At 40.4% G+C, this 18253-nt stretch overlaps 1 protein-coding gene across 1 annotated transcript in view; it reads left to right on the top strand.

The window, feature by feature from the left end:
- Positions 1-18253, top strand: part of szt2 (SZT2 subunit of KICSTOR complex) — a 222500-nt gene that overhangs the window by 130280 nt on the left and 73967 nt on the right. Inside the window, exons 45-50 of the mRNA XM_061887771.1 lie at positions 2638-2725; positions 2794-2912; positions 2976-3140; positions 8344-8428; positions 8503-8673; positions 17451-17636. Of these exons, the coding sequence (XP_061743755.1) occupies positions 2638-2725; positions 2794-2912; positions 2976-3140; positions 8344-8428; positions 8503-8673; positions 17451-17636 (814 nt within the window). The remainder of the gene's footprint in view (positions 1-2637; positions 2726-2793; positions 2913-2975; positions 3141-8343; positions 8429-8502; positions 8674-17450; positions 17637-18253) is intronic.

The following is an 18253-nucleotide window of genomic DNA, read 5'->3' as shown; positions in this document are numbered from 1 at the left end:
AACGCTTACTCCAATCAGCAGATGTCCTGTTGTCATAATCCCGAATAGGTGGATATCTTCACGTCGTCGACAGAAAAGGGTCGCCAGGCACGCCGTGGCCCTCCTTCTTCTCCCAAGAGTCTGTGGTGTGTCCAGCAACAACCGCTTCGTCACGACAGCAGGTTCCCCCCAAACCCAAGATCTTGTCAATTTTGTTGAGGCCAGTTAAATAGTTCCAATGTTTAGATTTGGAGAGCAGTGCAAAAAGAGGCAACACGAAAGTTAAAGGCAAGACAAAACAAAGGAGCAAGCAGAAGAGATAAGGGAGAGGAAAGGGGAGCATCCACCCTCAGTGAGTGCCAGACTGTTATTACTATGAAACTGATGTAGAACACGTGTATACAACTTTTTCTCTGTGTAATCATTAGGGATGCACCGATTAATCGGTAACCGAATTTGGCAAAAAAAGCCACATTCGGCCTTCGGTGGAATGAGTTTAAAACAAGGCCGAATAGTGGCGTGTGACGCGATTTTTGGACGCGGTGACGCAATCAACCAACGTGCAGTGACGTTGGGATATGTTGTGTACCTGTATAAGTGTATGAGGTTACAATGTTGTGTACCTGTATAAGTGTATGAGGTTACAATGTTGTGTACCTGTATAAGTGTATGAGGTTACAATGTTGTGTACCTGTATAAGTGTATGAGGTTACAATGTTGTGTACCTGTATAAGTGTATGAGGTTACAATGTTGTGTACCTGTATAAGTGTATGAGGTTACAATGTTGTGTACCTGTATAAGTGTATGAGGTTACAATGTTGTGTACCTGTATAAGTGTATGAGGTTACAATGTTGTGTACCTGTATAAGTGTATGAGGTTACAATGTTGTGTACCTGTATAAGTGTATGAGGTTACAATGTTGTGTACCTGTATAAGTGTATGAGGTTACAATGTTGTGTACCTGTATAAGTGTATGAGGTTACATTGTTGTGTACCTGTATAAGTGTATGAGGTTACAATGTTGTGTACCTGTATAAGTGTATGAGGTTACAATGTTGTGTACCTGTATAAGTGTATGAGGTTACAATGTTGTGTACCTGTATAAGTGTATGAGGTTACAATGTTGTGTACCTGTATAAGTGTATGAGGTTACAATGTTGTGTACCTGTATAAGTGTATGAGGTTACAAGCACACACTTATTGAGATTTAGTGGGGCCTCTGTTTACATTATTAGCCTGTTGTGTAGGCTACCTGTATAAGTGTGAAGTGAATTATATTTATATAGCGCTTTTCTCTAGTGACTCAAAGCGCTTTACATAGTGAAACTCAATATCTAAGTTACATTTAAACCGGTGTGTGTGGCACTGGGAGCAGGTGGGTAAAGTGTCTTGCCCAAGGACACAACGGCAGTGACTAGGATGGCGGATGCGGGAATCGAACCTGCAACCCTCAAGCCGCCGGCACGGCCGCTCTACCAACCGAGCTATACCACACACTTAATTGAGATTTACTTGAGCCTTCTGTTTACATTATTAGCCTGTTGTGTAGGCTACCTGTATAAGTGTGAAGTGAAGTGAATTATATTTGTATAGCGCTTTTCTCTAGTGACTCAAAGCGCTTTACATAGTGAAACCCAATATCTAAGTTACATTTAAACCAGTGTGGGTGGCACTGGGAGCAGGTGGGTAAAGTGTCTTGCCCAAGGACACAACGGCAGCGACTAGGATGGCGAATGCGGGAATCGAACCTGCAACCCTCAAGCCGCCGGCACGGCCACTCTACCAACCGAGCTATACCACACACTTAATTGAGATTTAGTGGGGCCTCTGTTTACATTATTAGCCTGTTGTGTAGGCTACCTGTATAAGTGTATGAGGTTACATGCACACACTTATTGAGATTTAGTGGGGCCTCTGTTTACATTATTAGCCTGTTGTGTAGGCTACCTGTATAAGTGTATGAGGTTACAAGCACACACTTAATTCATTTGTTGTGGGTTTATCCACTTTAATGCACTTTATGTTTTTTTTTTTTGGAATGCATTTTTTGTTTGAAGGCCTAATATAAATGAAAAACTTTTTTTTTGAAAAGCAAAGGCTACTGGATTAATAAAAAAAATGTCAATATTTAATAAAAAAATACTTTATTTGAAAAACATGTCTAAATATGTATTCTAGGCTATTTATCCCACCTAGTACCAACTTCGTCACGTCCGTTGTGTCCTGAGCAAGACACTTCACCCTTGCTCCTGATGGGTGCTGGTTGGCGCCTTGCATGGCAGCTCCCTCCATCAGTGTGTGAATGTGTGTGTGAATGGGTAAATGTGGAAGTAGTGTCAAAGCGCTTTGAGTACCTTGAAGGTAGAAAAGCGCTATACAAGTACAACCCATTTATCATTTATTTATGCAATATAAAAAAACGTGAAAAACTGCATTCATTATTCGGTATTCGGCCTTCAAATTTTATTCGGCTTCGGCCACAAATTTTCATTTCGGTGCATCCCTAGTAATCATCCATCCATCCATCTTCTACCGCTTATCTGGACTTGGGCCCAAGCGGTTCCGCCCATCGCCGCTTGCAGCTTTAATTTTCCGTGTTTTTGAACCCTGACTTTTTGCAGTGCATTGAGCGTGGTGTGCCGGGTTCTCCCCGCAGGGCTCCAGGTCGTCTCTGGAAGGTTCCCGCCCAGTGGGCCAAGTGGACAAGCACATCCTGCTGCTGGTGCACGGCGTGGGCAACGCCGGTGAGACAGTCAAACACTCACCCCCCCCCCGTGCGCCCTCGGCATGTTCTGACGGCGTGTTCCCGCAGGCCCGGAGATCACGGACGAGCTGCTGAAGGTCCTGCGCAGGCGTCTGGACGAGACCACGCTGGACCTCATCACCGTGATGCTGGTCAGGAACTGCAAGCTGACGCCCGCTGACGTGGAGGTGGGTTCTTCCTCTTTGAAAGCTCTGGTTGGCGCACTACAACCTCACCTCCGCCGTCCGCAGTTCATCCAACCCTCTGGTTCTCCTGCCACCGAGGTCATGACCTTTGGCCTGCCTCACTTCTGCGGTCCCTGGCTGTCCGCCGTAGCTCACTACCTCCGTCAGAACCTGCTCATCTTCCTGCACGTGCCCAAGTACACCGACAGCAACACGGCGCACCACTTCAAGGTGGGACCTTCTTTTCTTTTTAACAGTCATTGATTGGGACTTTAATTAGTAGATAGTACAGTACAGTACATATTCCCTACAATTGACCACTAAATGGTAACACCCCAATAAGTTTTTCAACTCGGGGTCCATCAATTCATGGTAAAGCGAGTGTTATTGACGGCAATATCGGTGCAATATTTCAAACAATTCCTTGTCATACAAACCCCGTTTCCATATGAGTTGGGAAATTGTGTTTGATGTAAATACAAACAGAATACAATGATTTGCAAATAATTTTCAACCCATATTCAGTTGAATGCACTACAACAGGTGTCGGGAACCTTTTTGGCTGAGAGAGCCGAAAAGGCAAATATTTTAAAATGTATTTCCGTAAGAGCCATATAATTTTTTTTTTTTTAACACTGAACACAAACACGTGCATTTTTAAGTAAGACCAACATTTCCAGAGTATAAAAGGTCTCTTATTCTTTCAATCCAATCCAATCCACTTTATTTATATAGCACATTTAAACAACAATAACGTTTCCAAAGTGCTGCACAGCCATGTTAAAAACAATTGTAAAAAATAAAAAAATTAATAAAATAAAAAAAGTATATATATATATATATGTATATATTATGCTCCACCAATGACTGAATAAAAACAAAAAATAAATAAATATAAAACCAATAAAAACAATATAAAAACAAATATGATTAAAAACTATTTTAAAGGGTAAAATCAATTAAAACAGTAAAATAGAAATCAAAGTGTATAAAAAACAGAGGACAACAGAGGACCACACAACTCACGTAGTGTTAAAAGCCAAAGAATAAAAGTGGGTCTTAAGACGAGACTTAAAACACTTCACTGTGGAAGCAGTTTGAACATGGAGCGGCAGAGTAATAACATTGTTATTCTGAAGCTAACTGTGGAGGAGGCGTGGCCCGCAGGCCTGCAGCAAAGCGGGATGTTGCCAGGATCGGCCTGGAAATCAGCGACAGGTGCGTAGACGGCCCACCTGGGCCTTTTTATCTAATGACCTGTCGCTCTGTTATAAGCAGCAGCCAGGAGGAGAGACTGGGTTGGGGCTGGAGCCAGAGCGCGAGTGAGGACGAAAGAGAAAAGGACAATTGCTGGAAAGCAACTGAGAGACTAATTGAAATAAAAAAAAACAACAATATTTTAACCTTAAACAGGCTCTCATGTCGGTGCTTGGTGGTCTGAAGAACCCCCAGGAGGGCAAGCCCCACACTAACCAATAATAAATAAATTACTTCTTACCATTAACGCAACTTCTTGAACATAAAAATGCATGAGAATGTTTTATATTTTGAATGTTATTTTTAACACTGTTATTACAAGTGGAATTATTCATTACTTATCGTGTTAAGCAATGTCAGCTCAAATTTATCCGAGAGCCAGATGCAGTCATCAAAAGAGCCACATCTGGCTCTAGAGCCATAGGTTCCCTACCCCTGTGTTAGATGTAAATATAAACGGAATACAATGATTTGCATATCCTTTTCAACCCATATTCAATTGAACGCGCTACAAAGACAACATATGTGATGTTCAAACTCATAAACTTTTGCAAATAATAATTAACTTATAATTTCATGGCTGCAACACGTGCCAGGTGCTGATGAGCGGCAGCAAAAGGAAAAAACGTATTCTTTTTTTTTCCCCCAGGGTACAACATTTTGTTTTCGTAAGACGTGCTAGGCTTGTGCTTTCCAGCAAATTGTCTTTTTCCTCGGTCTGTCTCTCTCTTTCTCACTGGCTCCCGCTCCAACTTCAACAGCATGTCTCATCCCGGCTGCTGCTCATAAAGGCGACAGGTGATTAGATAACAAGGCCCACCTGGGCCATCCACTCACCCGTCGCTGTCTTCGAGGCCGGTCCTGGCACACCCCGTTCCGCAGCAGGCCCGCAAGCCACGCCCCGCTCCACAACAACTTTACCAAGTATATGGATAGATCCGCTCTGGCTGCCATAAACACAACAGAGACCCCGTTATGCCGTCCTCTCCCTAACTCTTATTAATCTACATATTATCATAATCTACACTTCTCGTTGCGATCTGCTGCTCAGATCTACACTATTTATTTTTCTATTTTGTATATTTCTCCGACTCCTTATTTCCTGTTTGCTTTGTCACCATGGTCACTCATCAGTCCACCTGCTAGTCTCGCCCCGCACACCTGCTACTAATTATCACCCTCATATTTAAGCTCACCTTTTCTGTTCACTCATTCTCGGATCCTAATTGGCCTACGTGCTACAGTGACGACTCTCATCTTTCATTCGTATGTATTTTTTAAGGTTTTACTACTTACTTACGTATAAAATACTACACGGTCTAGCTCCATCTTATCTTGCCGATTGTATTGTACCATATGTCCCGGCAAGAAATCTGCGTTCAAAGGACTCCGGCTTATTAGTGATTCCCAAAGCCCAAAAAAAGTCTGCGGGCTATAGAGCGTTTTCCGTTCGGGCTCCAGTACTCTGGAATGCCCTCCCGGTAACAGTTCGAGATGCTACCTCAGTAGAAGCATTTAAGTCTCACCTTAAAACTCATTTGTATACTCTAGCCTTTAAATAGACTCCCTTTTTAGACCAGTTGATCTGCCGTTTCTTTTCTTTTTCTTCTATGTCCCTCTGTGTATCAGCTGGGGACATCTCTGCGCTGCTGGTCCGCTACCCTTGGGATGGTTTCCTGCTGGCTCCGCTGTGAACGGGACTCTCGCTGCTGTGTCTTGGATCCTCTTTGGACTGGACTCTCGCGACTGTGTTGGATCCATTATGGATTGAACTTTCACAGTATCATGTTAGACCTGCTCGACATCCATTGCTTTCCTCCTCTCCAAGGTTCTCATAGTCATCATTGTCACCGACGTCCCACTGGGTGTGAGTTTTCCTTGCCCTTATGTGGGCCTACCGAGGATGTCGTGGTGGTTTGTGCAGCCCTTTGAGACACTAGTGATTTAGGGCTATATAAGTAAACATTGATTGATTGATTGATATTTTCTCGCTAGCTCTTACGCTAAGCCACTTTATATTCCAGCTTTCATGCTGAGTGTTTTTTGTTTACTCTTTTGTGTCCTCGTACCAAGTTTTAGTTTTCCTTGTGCTTATCCTAGCTTTCACGCTAGCGTCTTTTGTTTACCTTTTCTCTTCACACCAGTGTTTTTGTTCCTAGCCTTTTTATTACTAAATAAATACCTATATCTTACCTTTGCTGTGTTCTGCTTCGACGCATCCACGGGAAAACTACACCATGCCGAAGAAGAGTCTTCACACTTCTAAAACTTTACTAAAGACTTTAATCTCCATGTCATTTCAAGCTAGCTTCGCGATTATCATCAATCAATCAATCAATGTTTATTTATATAGCCCCAAATCACAAATGTCTCAAAGGACTGCACAAATCTTTACGACTACAACATCCTCGGAAGAACCCACAAAAGGGCAAGGAAAACTCACACCCAGTGGGCAGGGAGAATTCACATCCAGTGGGACGCCAGTGACAATGCTGACTATGAGAAACCTTGGAGAGGACCTCAGATGTGGGCAAACACCCCCCACCCCCCCTCTAGGGGACCGAAAGCAATGGATGTCGAGCGGGTCTAACATGATACTGTGAAAGTTCAATCCATAGTGGCTCCAAGACAGCAGTGAGAGTTCAGTTCAAGCGGATCCAAGACAGCAGCGAAAGTCCCGTCCACAGGAAACCATCCCAAGCGGAGGCGGATCAGCAGCGTAGAGATGTCCCCAACCGATACACAGGCGAGCGGTCCATCCTGGGCCCGACGAGCGGTCCATCCTGGGTCCCGACTCTGGACAGCCAGTACTTCATCCATGGTCATCGGACCGGACCCCCTCCACAAGGGAGGGGGGGACATAGGAGAAAGAAAAGAAGCGGCAGATCAACTGGTCTAAAAAGGAGGTCTATTTAAAGGCTGGAGTATACAGATGAGTTTTAAGGTGAGACTTAAATGCTTCTACTGAGGTAGCATCTCCAACTGTTACCGGGAGGGCATTCAAGAGTACTGGAGCCCGAACTGAAAACGCTCTATAGCCCGCAGACTTTTTTTGGGCTCTAGGAATCACTAATAAGCCGGAGTCTTTTGAAGGCAGATTTCTTGCCGGGACATATGGTACAATACAATCGGCAAGATAAGATGGAGCTAGACCGTGTAGTATTTTATACATAAGTAGTAAAACCTTAAAGTCACATCTTAAGTGCACAGGAAGCCAGTGCAGGTGAGCCAGTATAGGTATATATGTATGTATATATGTATATAAAGGTATATACACTATAGGTATATATGTATGTATATATGTATATAAAGGTATATACACTATAGGTATATATGTATGTATATATGTATATAAAGGTATATACAGTATAGGTATATATGTATGTATAGGTATATACAGTATAGGTATATATGTATGTATATATGTATATAAAGGTATATACAGTACAGGCGTAATATGATCAAACTTTCTTGTTCTTGTCAAAAGTCTAGCAGCCGCATTTTGTACCAACTGTAATCTTTTAATGCTAGACATGGGGAGACCCGAAAATAATACGTTACAGTAATCGAGACGAGATGTAACAAACGCATGGATAATGATCTCAGCGTCTTTAGTGGACAGAATGGAGCGAATTTTAGCGATATTACGGAGATGAAAGAAGGCCGTTTTAGTAACGCTTTTAATGTGTGACTCAAAGGAGAGAGTTGGGTGGAAGATAATACCCAGATTTTTTACCGAGTCACCTTGTTTTCTTATTTGGTTGTCAAATGTTAAAGTTGTATTATTAAATAGAGGTCGGTGTCTAGCAGGACCGATAATCAGCATTTCCGTTTTTTTGGGCGTTAAGTTGCAAAAAGTTAGCGGACATCCATTGTTTTAGTTTCATTAAGACACGCCTCCAGCTGACTACAGTCCGGTGTGTTGGTCAGCTTTAGGGGCATATAGAGTCCCTGCACGCTCATCCGTGTGTGTAACATTTTTAGCCTTGTCCTCCAGTGATAACGATATTTAAGACTCTAAAAAAACTTACAGTTTATGTGTATTAGTGGAGGTGGTGATTATTCATTTCGTGGAGCTTTTTCATGACGATCAATCGACGCATGCTTGAAGGATACTGGATTCAGTTCAGGTGAAGGAGCGAATGGTTCTAGAACTCACGGTTGTGTGGTTCCGCAGCACTGCTTTCATTCCGGCGCCGACGCGGCAGACGGCGACATCTACCTCTACAACAAGCCGGGGGGTCAGGGGACCGGAGGCAAAGGTAGTATCCGTGTGCACATGTTTGTGTAGTGGAGTCCTGCAGGCAATCACTATCACAATCACGGCCCCTTGCAGGTATCGCCTGCATCACGCTGACATTTGTGGATGCCAGCGGGCGACCTCTCCAAGTTCCACCTCTGGACTCTGGCCCCCTGCCCAGATCTGACAACTGCGCCGTTCCTTTTCATCCCGACATGTTTGAGCAGTTGACCACAGTGCTGAAGGTGGACGGCAGTCGCAGTCAAGGTGAGAGACACACACACACACACACACACACACACACACACACACACACACACACACACAGCTGTCCATGGTGACACGGTACCCAGCAGGAACAAGACATTGAAACAACGTCGAGAACTTGTTGAATTTGGTCCTGACGTTGAGCAACTCATACCTAATGTTGCTTTTTGACAACGTTTAATAATGTTGGGTTGTGATGTTGATTTGACCATTGAATTGTGGTCATTTTCCATCCAATATTCTGATACAACGTTGAAACAACCTGCTTATTGAGAACATTTATATCCAGTGTCAGGTAATGACATTTGACAATAATTTAACATTGAATTTTGGTCATTTTCCAACCAATATTCTACAACACAAATACAACGTTAAAACATGCTTTTTGACAATGTTTAATCAATGCTGGGTTCTGGCGTTGATTTGACCATTGAAATGTAGCCATTTTTCCAACAATATTGTACAACACCAACACTCTCCCTGACCACCTGAGGGCACCACAGACTGTGAATGCTTTAAAAAAAGGCTTAAAAACCCATCTTTTATAAAAAAAACGTTTTATAGATATACATGCTGGTTCTAGCTATTGGGCTGTTTTGAGGGTTTATATTTTATTTATTTTAATTTTATTATTATTATTACTATTGTTTTACATTGTGGCAATTTGAGGTTGTTTGCGCGACGTAAAGTGCTTTTTTTACAAATAAAATCTATTATTATTATTATTACAAACAGAAACAACATGCTTTTTGAGAACATTTATATCCAGTGTCAGGTTCTGTCTTTGATTTGACATTGAAATGTGGTCATTTCCCAACCAGTATTCTACAACACAAATACAACGTTGAAACAACATGCTTTTTGACAATGTTTAATCAATGCTGGGTTCTGCCGTTGATTTGACCATTGAAATTTAGCCATTTTCCCGACAATATTGTACAACATCAACGCTCTCCCTGACCACCTGAGGGCACCACAGACTGTGAATGCTTTTAAAAAAGGCTTAAAAACCCATCTTTTAAAAAAAACTTTTTTATAGACATGCATGCTGGTTCTAGCTATTAGGCTGTTTCTAGTTTTATATTTTATTTATTTTAATTTTATTTTTATTATTATTATTATTTTTTTTTTTACATTGTGGCAATTTGAGGTTGTTTGCGCAACGTAAAGAGCTTTTTTTTTTACAAATAAAATCTATTATTATTATTATTACAAACAGAAACAACGTGCTTTTTGAGAACATTTATATCCAGTGTCAGGCAGGTTCTGTCGTTGCTTTAACATTGAAATGTGGTCATTTCCCAACCAATATTCTGATGCAACGTTGAAACAACATGCTTTTTGACAACGTTTAATCAATGTGACGTTGATTTGACCATTGAATTGCGGTCATTTCCCAACCAATGTTCTGATGCAACCTTGAAACAACGTGCTTTTTGACAACGTTTATTTACTATTGGGTTGTGCCGTTAATTTGACCATTGAATTCTGGTCATTTGCCAACCAGTATTCTATAATACAAATACAACGTTGAAACAACATGCTTTTTGACAATGTTTAATCAATGCTGGGTTATGGCGTTGATTTGACCATTGAAATGTAGCCATTTTCCCGCCAATATTGTACAACATCAACACTCTCCCTGACCACCTGAGGGCACCACAGACTGTGGATGTTTTTAAAAAATGCTTAAAAACCCATCTTTTTAAAAAAGCCTTTTTATAGACATGCATTCCTGTTCTAGCTATTGGGCTGTTTTAAGGGTTTATATTTTATTTATTTTAATTTTATTATTATTATTACTATTGTTTTACATTGTGGCAATTTGAGGTTGTTTGCGCAACGTAAAGTGCTTTTTTTACAAAAAAAATCTATTATTATTATTATTATTACAAACAGAAACAACGTGCTTTTTGAGAACATTTATATCCAGTGTCAGGTTTTGTCGTTGATTTGACATTGAAATGTGGTCATTTCCCAACCAGTATTCTATAACACAAATACAACGTTGAAACAACATGCTTTTTGACAATGTTTAATCAATGCTGGGTTCTGGCGTTGATTTGACCATTGAAATGTAGCCATTTTCCCGCCAATATTCTACAACACCAACGCTCTCCCTGACCACCTGAGGGCACCACAGACTGTGAATGCTTTTAAAAAAGGATTAAAAACCCATCTTTTTAAAAAAGCTTTTTTATAGACATGCATGCTGGTTCTAGCTATTGGGCTGTTTTAAGGGTTTATATTTAATTTTATTTAATTTTATTTTTGTTATTATTATTACTTTTTTTTCACATTGTGGCAATTTGAGGTTGTTTGCGCAACTTAAAGTGCTCTTTTTTTTTACCAAAAAAATCTATTATTATTATTATTATTATTATTACAAACAAACAACGTGCTTTTTGAGAATATTTATATCAAATGTCAGGTTCTGTCGTTGATTTAACATTGAAATGTGGTCATTTCCCAACCAATATTCTACAACACAAACACAAGGTTGAAGCAACCTGGTTTTTGATGACGTTTATTCAATGTCAGGTGGTGACGTTGATGTGAATATTGAAATTGTGGTCATTTCCCAACCAACTGCGTGGATCCAATGACTCATGTATTTTCTTTAAAATGGCTAAACAAATGTTTTATGTGTTTTTAAAAAAAATCTTATGTCAAATAAATATATACATATAATTGTTTTGAAAATGAAAAATATCAAAATGGTCCCTTCAAGCTTTATTTTTTCAGTGTGTGGTCCCCAGGGGCAAAAGTCGAAACGCCCCTGAACTAGACAAACAAAACCTATGCACCATTTAGTCTTTGTTTTGGGAGGAAACTTGAAGAAGGGGAGACTACAAACACCACACAGAGACTCCAACCCTCCATGTATGGACTGAGACCAACATGCTAACCACTAGTCCTGCTTATCGCCCAGCAGCACCATTATTCCTCGGCTCGGCTGCGGAGATAAGCGGCGTTGTTTATATTTTATCAGAAAGCCGAGGAGGGGTCGCAGTGATGGCCGCGGGCTAAACATTCATGCATCACGCTCATAATCCTCTTCATTCCTTTCAAAAGGCTGACAGCACGTCGCAGGTGATTAATAGCTTCTATCTGGAGTCAGAATATTAAGAGCACGTTCTCATTTCCTGAAGTAGACTCTTCCCTCTCCACACGCACAATACTCATCCCATTTTTTGTTTTGGTTTTTTTTGTCCTGTCCAGCTACTCAGGAACATCATATTGTTGATGCAGATGATCTATATCTGCTGTACACATGTACTTCTCCTGTTGCCTTCTTTGTATTGGACTGTATTCAATGGGTTTATATTATTATTTGGTGCAGGAGGGGATAGAAACAGGGGAAAAAAAGGAAGACCGAGGGGGGATTAGACCAGGGGTGTCCAAATTTTTTCCACTGAGGGCCGCACACCAGGGGCGTCGCCAGACAGATTTCACTGGGGCACGTGCCCCAGTGTTGATCTGCAGTGCCCCAGTAAAAATGTCACCAATAAAAAAAAAACGCTTCAGAGTTTTAAGTCTACATAACATAGACGACCGCGCACATACTACTTAGTATGGTAATTGTTTGCTACTGTATTCACTCCACGTAACAATGAGCACATGGCTAATTTATATGGTAATTTATTCACGTTTGGATGAGACTTCAGTTGAGAGAGAGAAAGAGAGAGAGAGGGCGGGGGGGGGGGGGGGTGCGGATCACTGCTGAGGTAGGTAACGTTAGCCAACAACAATTTGTTACTTATATTATTTTGATTTTGATTTGACTCAAACTGTAACTCCTAGATGGATATCAGAAAGTTATTGGCCCGCAGCAGAGAAGAAGCAGCAGGAATGAGAGATGTAAGTGAAGTCCTAGCTAGCTAGGCAACATCATTGTCTTAAGTAGATGCTAAGTTAGCTAACGTTATTCCTTGTATCAAGACAAACATATTCATTTGCTGTACGAGCTGTCGGGGGAATTTCCAATGAACATGAAACATCATGTTGGTTATTGTCTGCTGCTTCTGCATCAATGATGATTTGGAGTCAGCATGTGTGAGTCAAATGGTTTATCTTCAGGAAGAAAAACATTTTTCCATATCATCAAGTCGTGAGCCAAATTTTTAAATCATTCAAGTTTATTTCACAGAAAAATAGCACAGTAGACTTGTCTTGTTAATCGGTGTGACTTTGACTAAAATAATCTTGTTTTGTCAGCAGAAAAATGGCTACAGCTAAAGCATCTGGTTTTGTTTCCAGAAAAAATAGTAACATTTCTGTATTTGTTTTCAGAAAGATGGCTGAAAATATCGGGTTTTGTTGTCCCATTTAGATTTAAAAAATATATATTTCCACGTGACAAAGGACAGCCTTGGCGGAGTCCAACCTTCACTGGAAACGTGGAAACGTGTCACCGATTCTGTTCATAACTTTTATGGACAGAATTTCTAGGCGCAGTCAAGGCGTTGAGGGGTTCCGGTTTGGTGGCCACGGGATTAGGTCTCTGCTTTTTGCAGATGATGTAGTCCTGATGGCTTCATCTGGCCGGGATCTTCAACTCTCACTGGATCGGTTTGCAGGCGAGTGTGAAGCGACCGGAATGAGAATCAGCACCTCCAAGTCCGAGTCCATGGTTCTCGCCCGGAAAAGGGTGGAGTGCCATCTCCGGGTTGGGGAGGAGACCCTGCCCCAAGTGGAGGAGTTCAAGTACCTAGGAGTCTTGTTCACGAGTGGGGGAAGAGTGGATCGTGAGATCGACAGGCGGATCGGGGCGGCGTCTTCAGTAATGCGGACGTTGTACCGATCCGTTGTGGTGAAGAAGGAGCTGAGCCGGAAGCCAAAGCTCTCAATTTACCGGTCGATCTACGTTCCCATCCTCACCTATGGTCATGAGCTTTGGGTCATGACTGAAAGGATAAGATCACGGGTACAAGCGGCCCAAATGAGTTTCCTCCGCCGTGTGGCGGGTCTCTCCCTTAGAGATAGGGTGAGAAGTTCTGCCATCCGGGAGGAACTCAAAGTAAAGCCGCTGCTCCTCCACATGGAGAGGAGCCAGATGAGGTGGTTCGGGCATCTGGTCAGGATGCCACCCGAACGCCTCCCTAGGGATGTGTTTAGGGCACGTCCAACTGGTAGGAGGCCACGGGGAAGACCCAGGACACGTTGGAAAGACTATGTCTCCCGGCTGGCCTGGGAACGCCTCGGGATCCCCCGGGAAGAGCTAGACGAAGTGGCTGGGGAGAGGGAAGTCTGGGCTTCCCTGCTTAGGCTGCTGCCCCCGCGACCCGACCTCGGATAAGCGGAAGATGATGGATGGATGGATGGATGGATGGATGGATAGATATTTCCACGTCTGTCCTGAATCCTCCTCCAACTTGTTAGTCGGTTTGCCTTTTGCTAAAATACTCACTAATAGTCACTAGAAAAAAGGCTAAAATAATCTGGTTTTGTTGCCACAATTAGATTTTTTTCTCCCTAAACTTTTTTTCTTTCATGCAAACATCTGACTGCGACTCACTGAAAATGACACACAATCCACTTTTATGCCACGACCCAGCAGTTGGGAACCACTGGTCAACTGTATAACAGTTACTGTAATATTTCCATGTCTGTCCAGAGTGATTGACCACTTTGCAAAAATGAAAAGGAGACGTTACAGTTTACTTCTCAGAAAATGATTCCCTGAACAGACACACAACAGTTGTTCATTTATTCTACTACTGTGGCTTTATTGTTTTGTGTATATTTTATAGTTTTGTGTATCTGAAATAGGATTAGCCACATTGCCATAAATGGAAATTAAATAATATAAAAGAACCCGGAGATGTAGGGGTGCTTTATTTTTGGTTTTACTTTTGTAGATGTTAAATTTGTACTGCAATATATATTTCAAAAAGATTCATTGCTCTTCCTTTTTGTTTTTACCAGTAGCAGTTTAGAAGTCTGGAGTAAAAAAGTGCACAAGTAGGTCAAATGCATTAGTTAATTCCAGGTGGTTCATCAAAGATCCATACAACGTAATCTGATATGAGTTCATAGTTTAAAGCACTATTTATGTATTTTTTATGATAAATACGTGCTAAAAATGTTTTTGTTTGCACGCTCACATGAATTATTTGTGCCCCAGGTGTGCCCCAGTAAAGTATTAGACTAGTGACGCCCCTGCCGCACACTAACAAATCAAAGCAAGCAGGGGCCATTTTGATATTTTTTTACTTTTAAAACCAATACAATATATGTATAAAATATACATTCAGTCCTCCACTCAGTCCCCATAGGATTTTGGTCAAAAAAATATAAAAAATGTGTCATTATTCAGTATTAGTAGTTGTATTATTTTTCAAGTTTTAAATCTCGAGATCAGTGGTCCGTAACCTTATTGGAGGTATTGAACCCCCACCAGTTTCATAAGCACATTCACCAGTTTACCCTAGGGCAACAACATTAATATATGTTTGATGAAATGTGATTATGTGTATGTGTGTATGTATATGTACTTGTATATGTACATGTATGTGTATATGTATGTACAGTGAATGTATGTGTATATGTATGTGTGTACAGTGAATGTATATGTACAGTATGTGTATATGTGTGTGTACAGTGAATGTATATGTACAGTATGTGTATATGTACAGTGAATGTATATGTACAATATATGTATGTGTATACAGTGAATGTATATGTACAGTATATGTATGTGTATACAGTGAATGTATATGTACAGTATGTGTACATGTATGTTTGTACAGTGAATGTATATGTACAGTATATGTATGTGTGTACAGTGAATGTATATGTACAGTATGTGTATATGTACAGTATATGTATGTGTGTACAGTGAATGTATATGTACAGTATGTGTATATGTACAGTGAATGTATATGTACAGTATGTGTATATGTACAGTGAATGTATATGTACAGTATATGTATGTGTGTACAGTGAATGTATATGTACAGTATGTGTACATGTATGTTTGTACAGTGAATGTAATGTACAGTATGTGTTTTTGTCCTTGTATATGTACAGTATCAGAATCAGAAATACTTTATTAATCCCTGAGGGGAAATTAAAAGAATGTGTATGTATGCTTATACAGTGAATGTATATGTACAGTATGTTTTCATGTCCTTGTATATGTACAGTATGTGTGTATGTACTTGTACATTGTATGTACAGTATGTGTATATGCATGTGAAGTGAAGTGAATTATATTTATATAGCGCTTTTCTCAAGTGACTCAAAGCGCTTTACATAGTGACACCCAATATCTAAGTGACATTTAAAGCAGTGTGGGTGGCACTGGGAGCAGGTGGGTAAAGTGTCTTGCCCAAGGACACAACGGCAGTAACTAGGATGGCACAAGCGGGAATCGAACCTGCAACCCTCAAGTTGCTGGCACGGTCACTCTACCAACCGAGCTATGCCGCCTCAATGGTATATTAAATACAATTTGAATAAACAATTGAATGCTTATTTTCTATTTGCTGCCCTCTGAGGTAAATATCAACATTAACGTTTTCTAATACATTTGAAAATAAAATAACAATGACTAAATCAACCATTCAGGCCTTTATACTGCTCAGTTTGTGACACACTGATCTTTTCTTGGGTGCTAGTTCATTTTGGTGGGGGTTTGGTTATAGAAAGGGTGTATATTTTAGTGTCCCGGAAGAGTTAGTGCTGAAAGGGGTTCTGGGTATTTGTTCTGTTGCGTTTATGTTGTGTTATGGTGCGGATGTTCTCCCCAAAATGTGTTTGTCATTCTTGTTTCGTGTGGGTTCACAGTGTGGCGCATATTTGTAACTGTATTAAAGTTGTTTATACGGCCACCCTCAGTGTGACCTGTTTGGATGTTGACCAAACTGTGAATGTATATGTACAGTAAGTGTATATATATGTGTGTACAGTGAATGTATATGTACATGAATATGTATATGAAAGTGTGTATATGTACAGTATGTGTATATGTATGTGTACAATGAATGTATATGTACATAATGTGTATATATATATGTTGTGTATATGTACAGTAAGTGTATATGTATGCGTACAGTGAATGTATATACATAGATATATATATGAATGTGTGTATATGTAATTGTATATGTACAGAATGTGTATATGTATGTTTGTGTGTACTTTTATATGTACAGTATGTATAAATGCATGTGTACAGTGAATGTATATGTACAAAACGTGTATATGTATGTGCATATATGTACTTTATATGTATGTGTACAGTGAATGTATATGTACATGTGTATATATATGTATATGTACAGTATGTATGTGTACAGTGAATGTATATGTACAGAACGTGTATATGTATGTGCGTATATGTACTTGTATATGTATGTGTGTACAGTGAATGTATATGTACATAATGTGTATATATATGTGTATATGTACAGTATGTATATGTATGTGTACAGTGAATGTATATGTACATAATGTGTATATATGTGTATATGTACAGTATGTATATGTATGTGTACGGTGAATGTATATGTACATAATGTGTATATATGTGTATATGTACAGTACGTATATGTATGTGTACAGTGAATGTATGTGTACATGAATATGTATATGAATGTGTGTGTGTGTACAGTATGTGTGTACAGTGAATGTATATGTACAGTATGTGTGTACATGTGTGTACAGTGAATGTGCGTGTGGATGTACGAGCTTTGAGTGTGTAGGTATTTACTGTATTTGTCATTTTTTAGTTCTTTTTTTACTAATTCAAATGTGTGTTCACGACTGCACAGAACCGCACTTGTTGGTACGCTTCGACGTCTGGGAGCAGGGCAACGTCAGCCCCTCGCAGCTGGCCGACAAACTGCAGGGGGCGCTGCGCCACGCCCTGTGCGACGCCATCATGGAGCTGAGGGTGCTGCCCAACCCCCTCTGCCTGCCGTGCCCTGCAGCCAAAGCCCCCAAGGAAGAGGTCAAAGGTGAGTGTGCGTCACTGCTAGGAATGGTCACCAATTCGCTACTTTTACAATCCCGCCGCTACGTCTGAATTCTGAATTCACGTCAAATCAAACGGCGCCATGTTCAATGTTGTTGCCAACAAAGCAAGGGTGCCCGGTAGAAAACTCTGTAATTAGTATATAATTAATACTTACAGTACAAACACTTTGTAGGGCGCAACATTGGACAGGACCGGCGCACTCTGCTTTTTTTTAGTAAGGCAACCCATTTACGCTACTGCCATCTAGCATCTTGGAATTGCAACTGCGTGCCAAGTCCACCATGTAATTAATACTTGCAAGTGAAACTGAGAAATTAGAAAAGAAAAGACAATTTTAGCACAGCTCTTTTCAAAATGTTACATTGAAAATTACATTTTTCTCATTAAACAATTAACTTTTATTAACACACACAAAACTCCCAAAAATGACCGGTACCAATTTCTGGTAGCATTTTGTGTGTACTAATAAATATATATATATATATATATATATATATTTTTGATAATTACATCTATTTTATTTTATTTTTTTTTTGCAGCATTTAAACACGAACTGATTGTTTTAACCAATTGTTTTATCGTTTTATTCATCATTTC

The sequence above is a fragment of the Nerophis ophidion genome, linkage group LG26 (genome assembly GCF_033978795.1).
Source record: "Nerophis ophidion isolate RoL-2023_Sa linkage group LG26, RoL_Noph_v1.0, whole genome shotgun sequence".
Classification (NCBI taxonomy): Eukaryota; Metazoa; Chordata; class Actinopteri; order Syngnathiformes; family Syngnathidae; genus Nerophis; species Nerophis ophidion.
The sequence above is the reverse complement of the archived record's forward strand: the minus strand, read 5'-3'. Positions and strand labels throughout refer to the sequence as shown.